The sequence below is a fragment of the Pseudorasbora parva genome, chromosome 24 (genome assembly GCF_024679245.1).
Source record: "Pseudorasbora parva isolate DD20220531a chromosome 24, ASM2467924v1, whole genome shotgun sequence".
Taxonomy (NCBI): domain Eukaryota; kingdom Metazoa; phylum Chordata; class Actinopteri; order Cypriniformes; family Gobionidae; genus Pseudorasbora; species Pseudorasbora parva.
The window spans coordinates 30,347,214-30,364,846 of record NC_090195.1 but is presented as its reverse complement, the minus strand read 5'-3'; the positions used below and the strand labels follow the sequence as shown (position 1 = coordinate 30,364,846).

The 17,633-nt window shown below is 38.2% G+C and overlaps 1 protein-coding gene across 2 annotated transcripts in view; it reads left to right on the top strand.

Moving 5' to 3' along the window:
- The first annotated feature begins 755 nt into the window (after positions 1-755).
- plod2 (procollagen-lysine, 2-oxoglutarate 5-dioxygenase 2) overlaps positions 756-17,633 on the top strand; it is a 61,466-nt gene continuing 44,588 nt past the window's right edge. For both annotated transcript variants that reach the window (XM_067435171.1, XM_067435170.1), the window contains exon 1: positions 756-1,117. In XM_067435171.1, coding sequence (XP_067291272.1) covers positions 1,021-1,117 — 97 coding nt within the window. In that variant the 5' untranslated portion in view covers positions 756-1,020. The remainder of the gene's footprint in view (positions 1,118-17,633) is intronic.

The window sequence follows — 17,633 nt, the reverse complement described above, 5'->3', positions numbered from 1 at the left end:
AGTAACACGGATACTGACCCGAACACAGAGACTTCAATACTTGGAACACAATACACAGTGATTGGTGAATGTGTTTGAATGTGTCATTTTGAGAAGAAAATGAACTTCAAATGTCACAAAATCAAACTGATAAAGCTGTAAATACAGCTGGAAAACAGCTAAACAAATCAACCTAATTAATTATGCATGACCCAGTGCATGATGGGAACACCAGTATCAGAAAAGTTGAGTATTACTTTAATATCATTTAAATACTACTTAAATAACTACTTTTTTTTATGTAGAAATTGCATTGTTTAGTTTATTTTCTGTGGTAGCATATTTACTTCACCACAGAATCCTTTTTATCAGTGTACACAATGTACAATGTCATTATTTTATTCTATCATCATTTGTAGCATCCATTTAACTTACTACAATGTTTCCTTTTTTTTTTCTTTACATATTAAAATTCAACTTTGCTTTCTTCATCTATAACAAATTTTAAGTGGTAAGAAAGTGCAGTGAACTTAAATGAACTTGCAGTTTTTTTTTTTTTTTTAACTTACCAAAAAAAAAAAAAAAAAAAAAGCAGCAAAATTTCACTTTTAATGTGCTGTTTTTTTTTTTTTTTTTTTTTTTTTTTTTTTTTTTTTTTTTACAGTGGAAGCAGCGTGTGACTCTGGGTGTGAATTAGGGCGGTGCAGGGGGCATTATTTGAGCTCGTGTTTGAGGACTGCAGGAGGAGGGAGGGGTGCTCAAACACAGCTGTACTTGTTCAATCACACACGCTCCTGTCACCCTGTCTGGGCAACACCGAGGGCACCATCACAGTCAGCTCGTTCTTGAGGGAATAACCAACACGTGTATTGCTACTGCTTTCCAATTTAAATGACTTTACTTAGGTGATCTACGAGAAACGTTTTATTACTGACCCGGGACTTCTCGGACTCACCGCGTGCTGACCAGCAGAGCCACAAAAAAAACTTCGCCAACTTGCTCGTTGTTCACACTGTCTCCGAGGACTTCACTGAAGCGGCGATGGAGCATCGTCGGTGCTTTTGCGCGTTCATTTTGATGCTGATATCCTGTGTTAATTGTTCCCTGAGCATGGAGATAAATAAGGATATTCCAACAGGTAAGAGAGCCCGTTATATTGGGAGCGCGCTCTGCTGCGTCACTGAATGTGACGCGACGCAACTAACGCTTGTGTTAAACTTAAGATATGACCCATACACTAATGTCATGATAACACTTAATTATTAATGACAGCCTTCTTAAATCATAACTGATTAATAGATTACGCCCCTTCAAATATGGATAACATGAAAGTCCATGCAATGTAGCCTAGATGAATGAACATGATCTAAGTTGTTGTAAAATGTTAGCTATCCTTTGTTGCTTGTATAGGGGAGAAAAAGAATAATCACATGGGGAAGTTGTCGCAAGCCAGACAGTGTGTGTAACGTTATGTGTGTGCGTGCGGTCTTGGTAAATTGGGACGAAATATCCCCCCAAATTATTGTCCTTGCGGAATATTTTCGGTCCCCATGAGCCAAATGTGTGTGTGGTCTTGCTGAATTGGGATAAAATGTCCCCTCAAAGGTGACAATATCCCCAATTATTATCAAAAAAAAAAGTTTCTTGAAAATAAAAGAATGCAGAAAGTTTTCTGCGATTATGAGGTTAGTTTAGGGGTTATAATATACCTATACAAAAACCAAACGGATTTGGAATATCCCCATAAAACATGAAAACCTAACATGATGGGTTCCCCATATACCCCATAGGTGACAATATGCCCTAACCATGCTGGAATGTCTTGTAGCCAAGATTTTATTGTTTGTGTCTATAGAGATTTTTTTTTTTTTTTTTTTAAATAACTCACCATGAGAAATATTCACTGGAGAAAAAAAGCCTGAAAACTAGCCCCAGTCTCCACAACAGAACACCTTGCTTCTTGCTGGGACGTGAGGGATGTCAGGTAGACCTTTTTCACACAGGCGTGTTGTGAGGGAATGTGTGTGTGTGTGTGTGTGTGTGTGTGTGTGTGTGTGTGTGTGTGTGTGTGTGTGAGAGAGAGAGTTATAACACTATGCTGTTGTCTAGTGTAATAACTACACTGTTATAAAATTGCAAAGCACACAGTTAATGCACACAATAATGAGTCAAGCATTTCTTTGAAGCACAAACACGTTTTTAATTACTTTCTGGATTCCATTAGGTTGTACAGTAATTTGTTTGCGATAGTAAAACATTTACAGCCTAAAACTGTTAAAATAATTAAAACTCCTCTATGTTATGTGAACAGTTGCCTGCGCATTTTTTAGTTACTGTACAGGAATATAAAGTCGCTCTGTCAGCCCTTTTCAGAGGGAAAAATATGACCCACACATCAGTTCTCATTCATTTTGGCGTTTAATCTTTACCCTTGACAGTCCTAGAGCTGAATTTACATTGCATGCACACAGCGATACGCTTATCTATCAACCCAACTCTGAGACAAAGTGATGTGTGCTTAAGGGTGCAATTTATTGCTTTACCAAATGTCAAATTTTTTATAAACATCCATGTGTGCTCTGGATCATCTAATTAAGTGTTCTTAATTAGGTCTGTAGACTAAAGTCAGTCAGGTTTTAATGCAAATAGGCAATGAAAATTAAATTTAGTTCTGGAAAAATAGAGTGACATAACTGTATTGCAAGCTTTACTAAATAACATCCCCAGCCATCTAAGACGCATCTTTCTAGAAAGGTCTCTGGGTAAAACGTTCCAAAAGCAAATCCCCAAAGTGCAGCCATTTGTCACATTTTAGTATTGTATGACTGTGATTTCACACAAATGGAGAGCAAAGGTGTGAATATTTCACGTGAATATATATCTGCTGAGACAGTAACGTTTGTAACATCTGCCGTTTAACACAACTAAAGTACTGTGTTCACGGAGTATATCTTCTGTTTCACATTTGAAGCTTTTGTGGGGTGTTTCTGTACAAGTCAATGAGCCTTGTCACCCACCAAAAGTGCTGTTTCCATAGCCCTTGTCGCTGTGAAAAATTAGCTTTCTTCCCTTTTCCCACTCTTTTCATTTTCTAGCAAAAGATATCTGCTACCAGTTCACATATTTATTTATTTAATTGATTTCCTTTTATTAAGGCCCGTTCACACCAAGGACGATAACTATAAAGATAAAGATATAGTAAATATTTCTTAATATTAAAGAATGGCAGAGTTCACACCACAGCTATAACCATAAAGGCAAACTATATAGTTGGAATCACTTTCAGAACTATTTAATTGATGAATGATAAAAAACATTGACAGCCAATCAGAATCCATTCAGCTGTAATGAGCTCGAGCATTTAAAGCAGCAGACAAGCACACGCGTCCACTTGTGTGGACGCTAATATAGTTATCGTTCTTGGTGTGAACTGGCCTTTACTCCAATCGTAACTGTTCTTCTAATATTGAACTGTTTCAATCTCTTGCTCTTTCCATTTAAATTATGTTCCCTGATAATAAAATAGCCCTGCTTACACTAATGCCGAGTTCACACCGCAAAATTTTAACCCTGATTTTCAGGTTTTGCGAAATCGCAGACAAATGCCGGAAATCTGAGGCAAATAGGTTTGTTTGCGCAAGTGACAATCACGCGGTGTGAATTATCAAAGGAGCGATCTGAGAAAATGTCTCTCATGCTAAATATCTGGACCTGTCTCCCCAACCCTTAACTATTTACATAATCTTTTTTCTTTCTTTTTCGCCTTTTCGCTGCAAATCAGCGCACAGACAGTTTGGATAGCAAGCTTTTTGTGGGCTAGTTTTAATACCAATTCCAGTCTTGCTTGAGAACTACGGTCTCAAGCACCTGCAATCTTGCATTATTTCCTTCTCACTTCTCACGTGTGTTTGGCTGTTAAACATAGTTTGACACACAGCGACTGAACGCTACCCCAGATGGTTATGCAGTGTGAACAGTGATCGACTTTGAAAATAACCATAACCTGCTTAAACTATAGCCTAATTAGCTAAAAAGAGTCCAAATCCCTTTAAAATCAGCCAACAGACTAGCCTGACAAGCCAGACCCACATCAAGATGTTTGGTCTGGAAACTCACCATAGACAGGGCTCAATCCGAGGGGCGGGATAAACGGTTGTCTTTCAAACTCCCTCTGCACGCGATAGGATAGCGCTACAACCAACCAGAGCAACGAAGGTGAAGCAGAGCTTGTTGATAGATTAAACATTCACCGTATCCGGTCAGCAAAACTCAGAACACATCTTCCCTTTTTAAGAATGACTTCAGTGCCGTTCTTTGTTCTTTTCTCAGAGAAAAGCTTAACTCCAAGTCTTCCAGAGTCGCGGTCAAAGCTGATTCAAAAGACCGCCTTTCGCCAGTTTCTGTGTTTACTAGAAGCACGCAAACGCAACTCGGCCGTCGCCATTATGGCCCCGCCCACCGACTCTATACACGATGTGATTGGTCCGGCAAGAGTTAGGCGATTACAGCTCAGAAGGGTATTGAGAGTTCCTAGACGACACTCGCGGGCAGATCAAATTTGCTGCCGCTAGGGTGCGTCTAGATTTCTAGGCTACCAACAGACCAGGCCAAGACCATGAATCCAGTTAAGACTGGTCTAAGATGGGACAGAGACAGCTCTCTTTACTTAACAAATGTGTCTGTACCCGATTTTGCTCCTCTATTTGGTTGAATAATGGATGCCATTTCATATGATCAATTTATATATATATTATTATTATTTATATATATATACTGTATATATATTATATATATATATATATATATATATATATATATATATATATATATATCATAAAAAAAAAATATATATATATATATATATATATATATATATATATATATATATATATATATATATATATATATATATATAAAGCTTGCATTATTCATCATGGACTTTTGTGACCCATTAAATTTTTATTTTTTTTATTTTGTGACATCCACAGATAAATCACAAAATAAGACTTTGGACATGCGTTAAAAAATGTAAATGTTGACCATGTTGACTTTAAACTGTACCACATTTTAAATGCTGTTGGTTAAACCACTGACACATACTGACCTCAAGAAATCCGGCTGTAAATTTCCAAATTTAAAATTCACAGCAGATTAAAATCTAAAGTTGTCTCTTAATTGCCCCTGATTTGAGTTTTTTTCCGTACCTTAGCACACAGTAATTAAGCTGCAGTCATTAACAGTTACTGGTATCTAGATGACGCATGCAATCCTAAACACGGGGAGATATAGAAAGAAAAATACATGGCTTTATGTAGACAAAAAGGGAGTGAACAGCACAGGAAATCTCTGGTGTTTGCGGCATGACATCACCGCAGTCTGAAAACCCATCCGTCTTCCTGCACAGCCTAGAAACTCAAACGTTTAAGTCGTGTCCGTGATTCTAGATGTCATCTCTATCTAAATGCCTGTGGGGGAACTAACACCTTCTGTGAGTCTTCAATGTCCACCCACGGTTCGCCCTCTGTGAACACTTCACAATGAAATACTGCCCTATGAGTTGAACTCCAGTGTGAGATTTACGACTTCCGAGTCTCAGTAAAAGAGAACATATATGTTAGCCTATAGTGTTGACTGCTGGACCTGGCAGCTCAAGCCTGTAATTGGCCTTGTGCAACATAGTGTCAGTCAACCACACACTTGATTAAAGAAGTTTGGTTTTGTATAAGCAGTTTAGATGGAAGGCGGCTGTGTTTGTCAAATCGTTAAACGACTGTCCAAGCCAAAAGACATAAAATAAATACAGTTGTATCGTCAAATACAAACTTTGTGCTACAACCTTAAGGCCTCTAGTGTCTGTTTTTTATTTTTTCTTTGATCAGATTTTGCAGGCAGCTGCTCAGATTTGGCAGAAATGACCATTTCTGTTGCTGTGACTTTTATTTGATGAACCACAAGCTCTAAGGGACACTTCAGCTTGTCTGTTCCCATAGACAACACATAAGACATCAGCCTTCAGCAGCTTGTTAAAGTCAGTTTTTTTTCCCGTTTTTTTTTTTTTGAAGGGGGTGATCTTTTTATTGAAAGAAAATAAATGGTTCACCCAAAAATGAAATTTATGTAATTAATGGTCATGAATCAGCTTATTGATTCAGGATTCGGATCGCGTGTCAAACTGCTGAAATCACGTGACATTGGTGATCCGAATCATTAATCAATAAGCTGATTCATGACCGCTTGAATCTTTATTTGAGGTTTGAAAACAAACGCGGAAGAGAAGCCAATGCTGAATAAAGTCGTAGTTTTTGTTATTTTTGGACCAAAATGTATTTCCGATGCTTCAAGAGATTCTAACTAACTGATGTCCCATATGGACTACTTTGATGATGTTTGTATTCCCTTTCTGGACATGGCTGTTAAGCGTGCATACACTTGGATACGTTCTCAGACTAAATATAAAATATCTTAAACTGTTTTGAAGATGAATAGAGGGGTGTGGAACAACATTAGGGTGAGTGATTAATGACATAAATTTCATTTTTGGGTGAACTAACCCTTTAAGTAATTTAAGGATTACAAGGGATTTAAAGGTGCAGTGTGTAGTATTTATGAGAAGCTATTGACATAAATGCAGTATAATATACATGACTATGTTTTCAGTGGCGTATAAAGACCTTACATAGTATTTCTATTAACTTTCTATTACTTTAGCCATTTCTATCTGCATATACCGCGGGTCCCCTTATAGTGAAATCACCATTTTGTGCCGTCATGTTTCTACAGTAGCCCTAAATGGACAAACTTCCGTTTGCTTTTCACTCTCTGCTCTCTCAAACGACAACATCTTTGTCAGCCACCATAGCTTCTCTATGTGCTTCGAAAGGAAGGGATGAGTGGTGGGTGATTACAATTCACAACCTCACTGCTAGATGCCGCTAAATTTCACACACTGCACCTTTTAAGGGAATAAAGAAACGCAAATGATAAAAGTAATTTAAACCATATATATTTTTGAAGTAATCCATTTAAACTCTTTGCAAATAAGATTTAAAAAAAAAAAATATTCACACATTTAACATTTGAATGTCATGTAAAAAAATATTTTAAAAAGTTTTGGTCATTAGACATACAGTATCTATCGTAAAATAGTTGTTAAATATTAAACTTTTTTGCTATTTATATCTAGCCATACACACACTCTTTCAATGTAAAATTAAAAGCTGGAAATTGGAAGTTTGGAAATTCACACTCATCTTTAGTGAACATTAAGCCCCGCCTTCTTTAATCTGATTGGCCATCATTTTGACATTGAGCATTGTTAGCGCACTCAGGTAGACCAGCCTAAAATGTAACTTTTCAAACAACAAACGTACGTATGTATGGAGAACGACATTAAGAAATACCAATTTTTTTCCAATTTGGCCATTTCCAATTATTTGAGGGGACATGTTTCTTTAGGGGTACAATGTGTCCTTTTAAGCATACTGCCCCAGTGACAAGCCATTTTTACTACTAAAGCCTACTTCACACTGCCCGATTTTTGCCCCGATTTTGAGTCGCCGACAGGTTTTGTGAAATCGCCGACAAATGCCCGAGATCACAGGCAAATCGGTGCTCAATCACGCAGTGTGAATATCAATCAATCAATCAATCAATCAATCAATCAACTTTATTTATATAGCGCTTTTACAATCACGATTGTGTCAAAGCAGCTTCACAGTGTCAAACAGGATAATATTGCGACAAAATTAGATTTGGCTGTACAGTCGTACTGGAGAAAACAATGATGTTATCAGCTTATTTTAATTTATCATATAGCGACAATGTTGGCAGATCAGTATTATAGTTTATATAATTAAATAAGACCTAATTCATACATTTTATTTGTATAATAAGTTGAATAACTTTAATCATATTTTTAGTGTCCCCAACTGAGCAAGCCAAGCCAAAGGCGACAGTGGCAAGGAACCAAAACTCCATCAGGGCGTGATGGAGAAAAATAAACCTTGGGAGAAACCAGACTCAGTCGGGGTGCCAGTTCTTCTCTGGCCTATTAACACACCGTGTAAGATTATTATTCTGGCAACCTTACAGGTCGGAAATCATATTAGATCGGATTATTCAAAATTTTCAGGGTATCACGGAAGAGAGATTTATTTAGAATAATCAAAGACACGATCAGAGAGAGTTGCCGACGAGTCGCCGACACCTACGAGATATTTGTCATGCTAAATATCTGGACTTGTCGGCGATTGAAACTCCTGTTGTGTGAAATGAGTTCTGACTGAAAATTACATCGGCGATGACCGACAGCCAATGAAAGAGTGAGATACAGAGCAGCAGGAGGTTCAGGGAGGAGTTATACAGCAGAATATCAGTATTTTAATAGATATATTTACAATTCTATCAAACAGAAACAAAGACCAAACATTTGCACATGCAGCCACAGCACATTCATAAATTGTTTATTTACCTCAAACTGTCTTTGCAGAACACAATTCTGGCTCCCTCTGTCTCCAACAATTTGTTCCGCCATAATCTTTTTTTCTTTTTCTCCACAAATCAGCGCACATACAATTTGAAGCCAACTTTGTGCAGTTTATCATTTTTAATAACAATTCCAAGTCTCGTGCAAGAACTCGGTCTGACGCACGTGTGATCTCGCGTTGTTTACTTGTCACATCGCATGTGTAGTTGGAAAACGTAGTTTGCGCACCGGAGAGAGAGAGTTGTCGGCGATTCTTCCTCTTGTTCGTCAAACCATCGTGTAGTGTGAACACAGCAGTGACTGAATGATATCCCAGATAGTCATGCAATGTGAAAAGAGCAGTGACCCGGTGAGTTTGAAAATCGTGCAGTCTGAACTAGGCTTAAATGTGCAATTTTTAGACATTTTCTTATTCAAATCTTGCCCTGGAGGGCCAATGTGCTGAAGAGTTTAGCTCCAACCCTGATCAAACACAGCCACTTGTGATTTTCTATTGATCCTGAAGACATTGATTAGCATGTTCAGGTGTGTTTGATTAGGGTTGAAGCTAAACTCTGCAGCACATTGGTCTTCTTGGGCAAGATTTGAATAGCCCTGGTGTACCGACTGGTGTGGAGAAGAACCATTTCAGAGGTAAAAACACACAGAATGTTCTTCGGTTGGATGCATCAGATTCTGGTCATTAGAGTAGGCTTGTTCCCTCCTTCCTTGGAAGCCTATTCATATATTACACCACCTTTATCCATTACGTAATAATGTACATCCAGTTGGTTGTTATCACAGAATAAACCCTGACAGGGTGATCAGGACTTTCTTCTGCGATTAACAACCAACTGGATGTACATTATCCTGCTTATTACATGGCTATTTGCCAGATAAGCAAATAATTAAACATGAAATATTGATCTAAGTCGAAATTTTTTATTAGCTCTTTAAACACAAAACTTTCACGGAGAGAGCAGTTGCTAAGAAGCAGCAAGTTCAAACTAGATGGACGTGCAAGGAATATCCCATCCCAGTCAACCAAATGCACCAAATGCTGTGTTTCCACCGCAGGAACAACTAGGGAATTCGGGATGGTACTCGGTGTGTTTGGAGGAACCAGGGTCTAAATGAAGTTCCCCCTACCTGCTCGTAAGGTAGTACTTTATCAAAGTTTAGAAACATCTAGGGGTGGGGCTTGGGTGCTGAACATGCTAATTGGTATTTGGTATACATTGCTATTTGAATCAACAATGAAGTTGAAAAAATATGACAGATCGACTGACAAAGAGATTCAGGCTTTATTAAGCACATATCCGGAGGACAAAATCCAGAGGGAAGTGTAAAGTCGCGCACAGTCCTACGTCACCGGATTAACCTCGATGGTACTTTCGACCACAATGGAAACTCAAGACAACAACAGGCCTGGGGGAAAAAAACATCCTGGGTCAAATTGTTCTGGGTAATTTCGATGGTAACTGGGCCTTGAAGCCATCTGGTACCCAGGGAAGAAAAAGAGAAGAGGAAGAAAAGAGGGATGAAGACAGGGGTTAATGTGATGAATTGAATGAACCATTTATCCAATTGCATAGCAGCTACACTTTAAAAAAAATATATTTTAAAAAAGAAGTTACCTGGTTGCCTTAAAATTTTGAGTTCATTGATTTTTTTTTTTTTTAAATACAATTAAAAATTTTTGATAATCGATAACCTTTATTAAAATATTGTTAAAAGATTTTGTAAGCATATTGGGTAATTGTGTGTGTTTTATTTGTGAAGATGCAGTGAAACCATTTGTGTTATTTTCATGCTTTATCATGTTTTATGTGGTTCAGATACAATAATATTTTGAGTTTTTATTCATTAAACCAATTTCCATAATTGTATCAACTTAATTTTTTTATTTCAATTAACTCAAAATGTTAAGGCAACCAGGTTACTTGATTTTTTAAGTTAAACCAACAATATTTTTTTACAGTGTAGATGATAACATTGGTTATTTAGTAGTTAATGTCAGTTATTTTCACCTTAAAATAGCAGCATTTTATGTAAAACTTTACTAAAAAGATTTTATGTAGCTTTAATGTAGATTTTATGTAACTTTTAAAAAGATCTAAATTTCTCAATTGCATAGTGATAACATGAATAATGTGCCATAATTTAGTGGAAGATTGCTGCCATCTACACTTATCAAAAAGCAATACTATGCCAGAAAAGGGCTCAATACTTGTCTTGTGCTAGATGTATTTGGCTTAGGTGCTATTTTTGTACAGGTTTCTCCATTATCAGCTTGTATGAACACAACGATCAGTGGTGGAATTGGATCAAGAGTTACCAGGTAAAATTTTGCCCAGGGCAGCAAATTGGTCAGGGCTCCTTAACAAGCTATTACATTTTGAAGTTTCATTCATGATCGTACCATGTAGTGAAAAATGAGTTGCTCATCAAAGTTTGGGCAAACCCCTAACCACCCCTGGTGTGGAGCAAGTGGAACAGTGTCGGCAATTTCAATGAATCCCTAAGAGAGCCAAGCAAAGTGTAGAAAGTTTTGAATGGTTAAGTCCAATAGTTAAGAAAAGCTTCATGCAAATTAGGAGCTGGATGGCAGCTAGTCACTGTGAGCTGCAGGTAGTGACATCTGTCATGGTTTATATATTACTATATTTTCCAAATGCAGTTTGGATGCTTTTATTGTGATAAATGCTTTTATAAGTGTAAAATATTGTGTAAATTCAGCACTGAAAGGACATACATCATAAATACCAAAGTATTCTTTATTCTTGACTCAAATGCTTATCATGAATACAGACAAACTTTAAGAATAAGCAATAGTGATGCTTGCCTTTGTATTTAATATCCTTATCCAAGTCTTATAACTGTGTGCGGTCTTCAATCTCAAAGTCATAAGGGTTTCCAGAATCAAACAGAAGCTGCTCCTCTGTTTGGCTTGTTTAATTGCTCTGGCCAATACAACATTCCAACTCCCCGGCAACGCTTAGCTCAGCTCAGCTTAGCACAGGAAGTGACCACAGTAAGTGCGAGCATTAGGTCACGGCAGGCGCAATTTTGGTGATGTTATCCAAATATCCACTGTTCTCCATATTTGTGATTGTTTTTCCAGCCAAGGAAAAATAAATAAGAGTTACTGGTAAGTTAAAGCCCCAACCGAACTATTGTGGCCAAGCCCATGTTAAACCAGATGCTGCTGATGTCATGCAATGTTCCATTCTAGAGGCATTTACAGCTGCTTTGGAGGGGTGCATTCAAACCCCCTCTGCCAGTGTACTACAAGATTCTCGGGTTTTAGACACGGGGGTGTGTTTAAACAATAAAGGAAATTTCCAGGACCCGAGAAAGAACGTTTTTCTATTTTAAGTTGCGGACAGCTGAAATAATGTCTGTCTACAATCACCCCACCACCCGTTTCCCCCTAGTTTGTTTTGCGCCCAGCCTTTAAATTTGGTTTCTGGTCCCTAAGTAATAACACATTTGGCAGTCACCTGGCTACAGACACTGACATTTAGAACGTGTTATGGAATATCAGCATGCCTGTGTTTATAGACAAGTATCTCGTTGTCGAGTCACAGCTACCTGTGGTTACATTGAAATTCTTCCGATCTGACGTTGGCCTTTTTTTTCTTTCTCACAGCGTATGAGCCGTAAGTCTGACGGCTGGAAGTTAGCATATGTTCTTGCAGTTAATTCTGGTGATTTTGGTTGGGTTTGCACTAACACGCTCATGGGAAGAACAGGGTGCTCCCTACACCAGTTCGGAAGTGCTGGTCTGTTGGAGAAACACAGTGACGTGCTTACAGTGTGAATGAACGTGTGCTGTGGTAAAGTCTGGCTGTTGAGGGATCAGACTGCTTAATGAGGTCAGTTATATGACTCAGTAGTGTTTCTATGTTTCCTAGCGCTGCCTGGTGTGAGATCACCTCTGTTAGCCTCTGTCTTATTTGCTGTTGTTACTCAATGTCCGTATTAAAACTGGCTTCATGTTTAGAAATAGATTATTTAGTTGCTGTTGGTGATTCTATGAATTTTATAGCAGAATAGATTTAATAATACTGAACTGTTGACTCCTAAAAATAGTAGCTAGTGAACAGTGTTCTAATCTTTTGTAACTGGTGTTACTTTAATAACATTTGTTAATATTTTGTATTAGAATTTATTTTTTTGTTTTATAACGTTTTAATAATTTTGATTTTATTATATATATATATTGTACTGATTGTGTTCACATTGTATTGCAAAACTTTCTGATATTGAGGTGGCTATGGGTAAAGTTAGGGTCAGGTGAGGTGGTGTGGGTAAGTTTAAGGGTAAAGTTAGGGTCAGGTGAGGTGGTGTGGGTCAGTTTAAGGGTAAAGTTAGGGTCAGGTGTGGTGGTGCGGGTAAGTCTAAGGGTAAAGTTAGGGTCAGGTGTGGTGGTGCGGGTAAGTCTAAGGGTAAAGTTAGGGTCAGGTGTGGTGGTGTGGGTCAGTTTAAAGGTCCCATTCTTCGCGTGTTTTCGAAGCTTTGATTATGTTTACAGTGTGCAATATAACATGAGGTCATGTTTCGCGTGTAAAAACAGTACTTACAGTACACAGTACAGCACAGTCACAGTATTTTTCACACAATTTACTTATCTGTACAGCGCTGTTTCCTCTGTCTTAAAAACGGCCTGATGATTTCCTTGTTCTATGAAGTCCCTCCTTCAGAAACACGTAATGAGTCCTGATTAGGCCAGCGCTTCCTGTGATTGGACAGCAGTTTAGTGCACGTTGCACGGAAAGGTCCCGCCTCTTAGGGTAGATACGTGCGCTCAATGTTATTGCAAAAATGTCTATATTGCCTTATCAATTTGAGTCGGAATCAGACCCGGAGAATATCGAAGAGGATCGATTACAACCTGCTCAGGAAAGACTTTTTCTGGATGTTTCAGAATGGTAAGCTGTCTATTCAGTAGTTTAAACTGATCATTACAAACACCAACAATCGATGGTGTCTGAATGAATTACTACACTTTTATATGCTGAGTTTTTCGGATTAGTTTCAATTACCATCTAACGTTAGTTAACAAAGCTAAACAGCGTTGCACTTTGTGTCATGAGTTACATAAACTGTTAAACGGACCGACTTAAATAATAAAATACACTTACCTGTTGTGCACCATAAACAACAAAGAGGGAACTGCGTCGTCTTTTAAGAATAATCTGTCTGCGAATCCGGCTTTAAACTGACTGAGATTGAGGAAGCAGTCCTCAGCAAAATGTGCTGCACATAGTTTTAAATTGTGATTATAATTTTCCGGAACCGAGTTAACCATAAACTGTAGCCATTGATCTCTGCGTATAGCGTCCGTGGGAAGGCCAAACAAAGGTGATTTGACTCCGGGATGAAAATAACAGCGTTTCAATGGCATGACGACAAACACACTCTACAAAAAGAACACTTCCTATTCTCGACCTGCGAGAGCAAAAGGACAACGTCCCCGGATTTGCGTGTTCTTGTGGGCGGAGGGTTCGTCAACAAACGGTTTTAGTTGCGTCATTAAAGAAGGAAGTGCAGGGGTGTAGTCCAAACCGGCCGTTCGCTGTAGGCTTTGAAAGGGAACTTCTGTTAAATAAAATATCTCGCTTGGCATTGAACTTTGAGCTTTATAATTTTACAGGTATTATTTATACTCTAACAGCAACATTACACACTAACTAAAGTTTGAAAGATGCAATCGCGAAGAATGGGACCTTTAAGGGTAGGGTTAGGTGTAAGGGAAGTTTCAACAGTGTAATTATAAATGTAACTACATAAATTAACTGCAGATGTAATTACATGGAGGTATTTTAAATATAATAGCAATGTATACAATAAGTGCAATGTATCACATTATTAATTAAAATGTTAGTACATAGTAGTTAAGGCCACACAATATACAGTGGGTCCCAAACTCTTAATAGACTACATTTGTGTTGTACTTTTAAATAATGCACTACATTTCCCCCCAAATCATTTGCATAATTTTATTTATTCATTTTTGAATAAGGCCTTAACGGTCACTACAACTTGTAAAACATTAAGGGAAAATGAATGTCTTCAGATTTTTCTCGCAGCAATAGCGTTGCATTATTAACACTGCTGAAAAACAATTTTGTATTGTCCATGGCATCACTAATTTATCAAATCATGATAAAATGATGGTGAAGAGCATTATCATTAATGCAAATGTGTTGTGTAGAACTTAGAGCATTTTAAGAGTCTATTTCAGTGCCTGGATGGTGGTGGTGGTGGAGTGATTCCACACAGTCCAGGATAAATAAGTAGTCTGCGTCATCCTCCACAACCAAGCACTCAGCACCAGGTTACCAGATGGGCAATGACACCATGCACGTACAATTCATTCTTAGTTCATTCCCCCAGTATGATTTACCCACCTGATGGATGTCAAGCCACCAGAGAGCTGACCAAAAAAAGTGTGAAAGGCCATGTTATTGTAGACTGAGAGCTTTTTTAACAAACTCCGTCTCCAGAGCCCCAAGCATTACTTGGAAGATAAGCTGAGAGGGCCACAGAGAAAACAAAGTGTGTTCTCTAGTTTCCCAGTCATCTAGTTGAAAAATAGTAACTTTAAGGGGCAGTCTTTTGCTTTATATTGGACTCTGACTCTCCCACTGAGACTTGATTGTTCTATGTGGTAGAAGTTCTGAGTGTATTACCGTGACCCTTCAGTGCATTGTGAAAGTTTACACAGACAGCCACGGACTGTGTGTGTAGGAACACTTTTAAAGCACCACACTGAGAAAAGAAACAGCTTGCCTGTCAGCAGCATTCCTCTTGCCCCCTAGCAGTTCACACTGATCTGTCAAACACTGTCTCCTCAAGTCAGCCCAGACTATACTACATTCAAAAGAGCCATCTTTTAAGTCCACACCAATGTTTCTGCATTTTTATTTTTTTATTTTTTGCTCTAAAAACAGTGTTCCTACATCAAGGAGTGGAAAACAAAATTCTTTGGAGTGTTGGACAGTGACCTCTGTCTACACTGATTGTCTGCCTGCACTACATTAAGCACTATCTGTGGACTCCATTAACACACATTATTGCCCTACAGGGTGCACACTCCCATAATATGATTCTTCTGGTTTTGTTATTTGTTCTGTTTTACATGTAGGATATATGCATCTTGGAAAATCCATTTCGATATAGTGCACTCATTTTAATAACAGCTGCTTTAAGTGATCACACTGTGGTGTCTTTGAGAAGATACTATAGAACCATTAAGCACACATCTTCTGCTCAGTTCCTGTGAAGCGCCATATGGCAGGCATGTCAAGACTAATAGCACATCATTATTCACTTTTTTATTATTTCAACAGCACATCTTAATCATCCTATCCCAGTTTCTCAGACAAGGTTTAAGCCTAGTCCCAGACTAAAATGCGTGTTTGAGCTGTTTTAACTGAAAACAACTTGCACTGACATATCTTAAAATAATGTGTTAGTGTCAGTAATTTGTCTCAAAATACACACCATTAATGTTTTTATTACATTTATTAATATTTTATTACATTTATTAATAATTTCTCGAAACAGAATTCTCACAAATCTACCAATATTTGCGATCCAATTCATGGTAGATTTTTTTATTGTTACAAATTATGGACGTTCGCACTAAGTAATTATTGAAGTAAATATAATTTTCTCAGTTATTTTGATTTATTTCCAGATTCATTTATAAGCTCATTCTTACATACTAGCGCACATCTGTACATCCACACTCTTCAAAAAAAGATTCTTTACATCTCTTGACAAATTAAATGACATAAATGACATTTGTATGTATTCGAAATAAAAGATATGATCGTACTGAATGTCAGCTTGCTTATTTTGCTCAAGATACAGATTTTTAAAGTCCACATGTTTTGCAAACAAGAAACTATGCTTCTAACCACAGGTCAAAGTTTGCGATGCTGTTTGCAATTGTTCGTTCGATCTATGCTTTCGGGAGACACACACCTACAGAGTTTAGCCCCAACCCTAATCAAACACACATGAACAAGCTAATCATCATCTTTATGTTTACTAGAAAGCTTCAGGCAGGTGAGTTGTATCATGGTTGGAGCTAAACTCTGCAGAACAGTTGCCCTACCGAACTGAATTTGTCCATCGCTGACCTAGCAGTACCCAATCAACCACCCATGTCAATGTAAAAACAACTACCCAAAACACCTTAACAACAGCAGTGGTATCAAAATCTTCCTGTGAAATCTTTTATTTGAGCTGAGTGGAACGTTTAAAGGGGGGGTGAAATGCTGTTTCATGCATACTGATCTTTTTACACTGTTAAAGACTTGGAATCCCATACTAAACATAGACAAAGTTTCAAAAGTTAAGGTGGACGTTTGATGGGAGTATTTCTTTGTCAAAAATACTACTTCCGGTTAGTCATAAGTTTCGGCAAGTTTTTTGAGATCATGCGTCCCCTTTGACGTTAATGGGGGCGGAATTTCCTTGTATGGGCCTTACGGACAATTCTACCGGAAGCGCGTGAGAGAGAGCGAAGGAGAGAGCGAAAGCAACAGCCTACGCCCATCAAAGCGCTGGCTTGTAGGATGCTTGTAAGACAGGTGATGTGCACATAACAATGTCACCAAAAAAGTGCGTTTTTGGTTGCCAGACCAAGACAGTCCTGCACAGATTCCCCAAAACCCCGCGTTAAGGCAACAGTGGATTTAATTTGCTTTTCCGGATCAGCAACTGAGTTGCGCGAATGTTTATATCTGTTCGCTGCATTTCGGTGCCGACTGTTTCATAAACAAGGCCCAGCTCGACGCCGGATTTTCCCAATCGCCTAATGCTGAAGGATGGAGCAGTCCCAACGTTAGAAGGGTGAGTGAGACTGCTTCAAATGTCTGTGTTTTTTTTAGTCCGCTTACTGTCTACACAAACCACGCGTAAACACACAAACACACGTGCACAACTGCACTTCCCACATGTACACCTTCAAAGACAAAAATACGACGATATAATTCAAGTATAAATATGTAAATAACACAAGCCGCTAAGCATATTACTATTATAGTTAGTGTATAACTTGTACCACATACAGACGTCCTGCTCTAGTCGTTTTTGCTGCTGCTCCTGTTCAACTGCAGCCTCTGGGTCTGATTCCGGATCATAGATGTATGGCTGTATCTGATTAAAAGCC